General features: G+C 37.3%; 1 protein-coding gene across 2 annotated transcripts; it reads left to right on the plus strand.

The window, feature by feature from the left end:
• Positions 1–234: 234 nt before the first annotated feature.
• On the plus strand, positions 235–3,921 carry exosc5 (exosome component 5). Of its 2 annotated transcripts, XM_056256692.1 has the most exons (7): positions 235–391; positions 527–640; positions 1,426–1,547; positions 2,858–2,998; positions 3,077–3,166; positions 3,342–3,446; positions 3,861–3,921. In XM_056256692.1, exons 1-6 carry the CDS (start codon positions 262–264, stop codon positions 3,435–3,437), a joined length of 693 nt encoding a protein of 230 aa, XP_056112667.1. In that variant the 5' UTR covers positions 235–261; the 3' UTR covers positions 3,438–3,446; positions 3,861–3,921. The 2 variants fall into 2 exon arrangements, with proteins under 2 accessions (XP_056112667.1, XP_056112658.1); XM_056256683.1 differs by lacking the exon at positions 3,861–3,921 and having other exon boundaries at positions 3,342–3,459.
• Positions 3,922–5,263: the final 1,342 nt, after the last annotated feature.

Genomic DNA, 5,263 nt, shown 5'->3' on the forward strand with positions numbered 1-5,263 from the left:
GACTCTTTCACTCCTCTGATGAAGATCCCATTCAGCGCGCCCCCTGCTGGACAATGTCGTGCAATACAAACATTCATACAGTTCTTTACGGTTATATCTGGGAAATGTATCCATTTATTTGTATGATAAAATAATTAAAACTAAAATTAGTTGCAGAAACATTTTGATTAATTCGGTCTAGTGGTCATCACAATACTTTTACCACTAGATGGCGAACGTTAGCCGTGTCGTCATCATGGTGCGCGCAAAACAATGACGTAAATGAGTGCGACGAGCGGATTGTGCGTGAGGACCATGATGGAGTTAGATCAAAGTTGTTTAGTTTTAAGGGAATATGGAAGTGAGCAGAGTTTGTTATCAAGACCTGACGGCTCTTCTACTTTCGTTCAAGGTATTTGCATCAGTTTTGTAACTGATGTGTTTCTTTATTCAGAGCGACTGGTTCCCTGTCAAGCCAAATAATGTCCAGCAGTCGGTTTGATTCAACCATATCTGTATTGGTTTGGATTTGTAAATGTATTTTCAGGGGATACTAGTATCCTGGCTGGAGTTTATGGACCAGCTGAGGTTAAAGTCAGCAAGGAAATCTATGATCGTGCTACTGTAGAGGTTCTCATCCAGCCCAAAATGGGGCTTCCAAGTATGTAATTTCACTTAAAATATTTTGTGTCCGTATACGGTTTCACTGATGTGAATATATAAACGTGTGTTTATGTATATTTGTGTGTGTGTGTGTGTGTGTGTGTGTGTGTGTGTGTGAGAGAGGGAGAGTGTATGTGTTTATTTGTTTGTGAGTGTGTGTGTGTGTGTGTGTGCGTGTGTGTGTCAAATACTTTGATTGTACCGGTATTTGTGATTGAATATTTATGATGTAGTTTCCAAATTTTATTCCATATCAGGCAATAAGTGCAGCCATTCCAAAATGATATAATCGTAGGAACTCTAAACAATATCCAAACACATCAATTATTATACCAAATGGGGGACATTTTGTTTCTTATTCAAGAAGCCATTTAACTCATCTATACGTCACATATACGTCACACACAAACTATCAAAATTTCCACTTTATGCAGACTTTAAAAATGACTTTTTTATGGAAAACACTTTATTTATAAAGGTTTTGGCAACAAAGTGTTTGAACATTTTTGGAAAGTAATAATCGTTTCAAGACTTTAATTGCCTTACTAACAATCATGTTAATTTAAGTGTTTAATGATAAATGGCTTTCATTCCAGTAATGACAGTATTCAAACACCTCTTCTGTCCAGACGCCTGCATATCCTGTTCTCACCGTTAGGTGTCAGTGTGATACACACTGAGTTTCTCCATCACATCTCCTCGTGTTGTGTTCTATTAGGTGTGTGTATGATATGATACAGACTGAGTTTCTCCATCACATCTCCTTGTGTTGTGTTCCTTTAGGTGTCCGAGAGCGCGCGCGAGAGCAGTGTGTGCGCGAGACCTGCGAGGCGGCTCTTCTGTTGACGCTTCATCCTCGCTCTTCTCTCACTGTCATCCTGCAGGTCGTCCACGATGATGGCTCTGTATCCTGAACACCAGCAAAACTAGCTCTAAAACATGTTAGATTAAAATTTAGACTGTACTAAAGCATAGAAATACCATAATATGTTTGGATAGATGTAGGAAACATGCTCTGAAAAACAATGCTACAGCCAGTTATACGACTTTGAAAGGTCATCTGGGTACTTTTTTACCCAGATGGACTATATAGTCTAGTAGGGTAGTATGTGATTTCGGATGCAGCCAATTACTTTGAATTTGGACTGCAGGACCCAGTTTAACCGCTAGCTGTCAATATTACATACTGCACCTTTAATATTATATGACCATGTTTAGTTACTGTTGTAGAGAGCCGTTTGTTTTTAATGCTTACTGGTCATTTCATTCATTCAAGAGTCTGTTGAACATGTTATAATTTGTTAAAAGCTGGCTTTGGGGTCAGTAATATTTTGTTTTAAAGAAATTAATGCTTTTATTCAGTAAAGATGGATTAAATTCATGAAATGTGACAGCAAAGACATTTATATTGTTACTAAAGATGTTGTTCTTTTTAATTCTATACATCAAAGAATCCTGAAAAAAAGTTTAATGGTAAATATTAAGCAGCACATCTGTTTTCTATGGAAGCTTGTTTCCGCCACTGAATTAAAACAAACAAAACAAATAATTGCGACTTTTTATCTCACAATTGCGAGATATGAAGTCAGAATTGTGAGAAATAAAGTCGCAATTGCGAGAAAAAAGACAAATTGCGACTTTATCTCACAATTCTGACTTTTTTTCTCACAATTGCGAGTTTACATCTCGAAATTCTGACATCTTTTCTCAGAAATGTGAGATATAAACTCGCAATTGCGAGTTATCAGGCCAATTCTAAGGGGGAAAAAAGACTAACTTTTCCCCCTCAGAATAGTTTATATCTCACAATTCTGACTTTATCTCTCACATTTCTGACTTTACAACTCGCAATTCTAACTTTATATCACGCAATTCTGAGAAATAAAGTCAGAATTGTGAGATAAAAAGTCGCAATTAACTTTTTTATTTTTCATTCTGTGGCGAAAACAAGCTTCCATAGTTTTCATCATTGATCATAATCAAAAATGTTTCTTGAGCAGCAAATCATCATATTAGAATGATTTCTGAATGATCATCTGACACTAAAGACTGGAGTACTGATGCTGAAAATTCAGGAATAAGTTGCATTTCAAAATATATTAAAATGGAAAACAGTTCTTTTAAATTGTAATGTTACTTTTGCAACCTCAGACTTTTGAGCAGTAGTGTACATTAATGTCATTCACACGGTGTCCCATCCTTATCTGAGTGTCAGCTGCTGTCGTGCTGCCTGAACGCCGCCTGTATGGCTCTAATGGATGCAGGGCTTCCCATGAGCCTCCTGTTTTGTGGCGTGACCTGCGCTATTAGCAGAGAGGGCCAGATAATCACAGACCCCTCGGCTCAGCAGGAGAAGGTACACTGCACTTCCGCCACAAGCCATACCGCACAAGCTAAGCTCTTGATCCGTGTCTCTTTATGTTTTCTTCTCCAGGAAAGCCGAGCGTTGTTAACATTTGCTATTGATAGCGTTGAGCGCAGTGTTTTGATGTCATCAACTTCAGGCTCTTTTTCAGTCCACGAGGTGAGCTCGGATGCATGTGATTCATTGCTGTTTGTGCTGATGATACATGGGTGTGTGTGTGTGTGTGTGTGTGTGTGTGTGTGTGTGTGTGTGTGTGTGTGTGTGTGTGTGTGTTTCATAACCTGCTTGAAATTTCTACAAGGCAATGAGATAAATGTGTTTTCTTCCTACACAGCTGCAGCAGTGCATCGCAGTCAGTCAAAAGGCTTCTGAACAGATCTTCCAGTTTTATAGGGATTCTGTCAAACGGCGATATTCAAAAATACAATAAAATATGATTGTTAGGATTTTTACTTTGAGTTTGCATTTTCATTTCTTTACTTATTTTCACTATAGTAAACTGTTCTATGTATAGGGCTGCCCCCTAATAGTCGACTAAACATTAGTCAATGAGAAGAGGCTTATTATAATATCGATATTTTGAAGAATATTGGTAATGAAACATTGAACAGTTGCTGTTGACATTTCTATAGTAGGAAAAAAGTACTGTGGAAGTCAATGGCTACCGTCTGGTTCCCTACATTCTTCAAAATATCTTTTTTTGTGTTCAACAGAAAACTTTTGAACAGGATAAAGATGTCCAAAAGTTTCTTATTTTGTTTACATATAAAAGATTTTTTATTTAGTACTGCCGTTCAGAAGCAACAGAAGATACGCACATGTTTCCCAGAAGACAAATGATCTTCAAATTCAGAAAGGAAGAACGTTGGGCAGTTTCACTGTTCAGGACAAACAAGGGACTCGAGAACAACCATCACAAAACAAAAAAACAATTAAGGGCACATAAACTTTTGAACGGAGTCATTTTTATAAATTCAGCTATTTATTTTTTGTTGTCTTGAGGACTATATGTAAACAACTTTTATGTAAAATATCTTATTCAGGACAGTACTAAATAAAAAATAACATGCATTTTGTATGATCCCTCTTATTATGTTAAAATTATTTACATTTTCACAGATTCTGCAAGGGGTTCACAAACTTTCAAGCGCCAATGTATGTGTCTAAATGTATATATCTTCTTTTCTTCTACAGTAAATTATATTGTACTAAAACTGGGTGATTTTCTGACTCTGTTATCATTGTATATGCATAATATATGAGCATGTTATGACCCAGCCACATGCTTTACACATCAATTTGTTGACTCCAAGATGCTATTTTTATCATTTCAAGCTTGTATTTTCTAGCTCATACCGCATAGTTTATTTTTGGTGCCATAATGAAAAATTTAATTAGATTTTCAATCAAGTGCATTTATTTGTTCATAACAGGTACCAGCGAAATATACATACACATATACACGAGATGAATGTAGAGGAGGAGGAAAATAATGACTTGTGTTGCTCTCGGATATCTCTGGTGTGGATTACTGATAACTGACTGGAGGGGCTGTGCTATCGCTCGATGGGGCAGCTTGTTGTAAAAGTAGTACATCATTTCCTACCATGATATGACCTAATTTGTACCAGCGGGGAGCTTGAAGGGCACCTGCCAAGGCAGTTTATGCTGACTGCTGTTTTGTGGCTTTAATCTTTTGGAGCAGGGCACATTCCAATCTTTAATGCCTGGTACACATTGTACGGTTTTGGACTGTCCCAGACGAAATATGACCAATCATGGTGATTTCTGTGGTCGTGGCTCCTACGTCATACAAGCCTAGTCAATAAAAATGCAACATGAAATGAAAAACTACTTTCCTCAAGCTCCATTTGCAAGATTGAAAAGCCGAGTTGTCCTCTTTTCCCTCGCCACGATTCGTCCATGTTCTCCTCTTTCACTTCCTCCTCTTTATTTTAGCGCACATAAAAACCACAATTGCCAAAGTGTGATTCTTCTTGCTCTATTTGTTCACCACTAGCTCATGCTGATGACGATTTATTCTTCTATAATAACTAGCGTCATAACCCTAGATTCAATAGGTGTCATCATCGTCAAGTCTACATACATGTCGTACCCAAGTTTATTAGATCCATGCCATAAAGTGTGATTTGTAATGCTCTTATAGGATTGCTGAAATCGTCTGTAGCAGGCATCAATAGTGTTGTATTCTGATTTTATTATCATCCACTTGACATTTGAATGTCGACTTTCTCT

This window comes from Rhinichthys klamathensis, unplaced genomic scaffold, assembly GCF_029890125.1.
Source record: "Rhinichthys klamathensis goyatoka isolate OS25496 unplaced genomic scaffold, OSU_Roscu_1.1 h1tg000005l_1, whole genome shotgun sequence".
Classification (NCBI taxonomy): Eukaryota; Metazoa; Chordata; class Actinopteri; order Cypriniformes; family Leuciscidae; genus Rhinichthys; species Rhinichthys klamathensis.

Coding starts and splice junctions, on each gene's coding strand:
- exosc5 (XM_056256692.1), top strand. CDS start 262: ATGAGTGCGACGAGCGGATTGTGCGTGAGGACCATGATGGAGTTAGAT. Junction 392..526: donor CTCTTCTACTTTCGTTCAAG/GTATTTGCATCA, acceptor ATGTATTTTCAG/GGGATACTAGTATCCTGGCT. Junction 641..1,425: donor GCCCAAAATGGGGCTTCCAA/GTATGTAATTTC, acceptor GTGTTCCTTTAG/GTGTCCGAGAGCGCGCGCGA.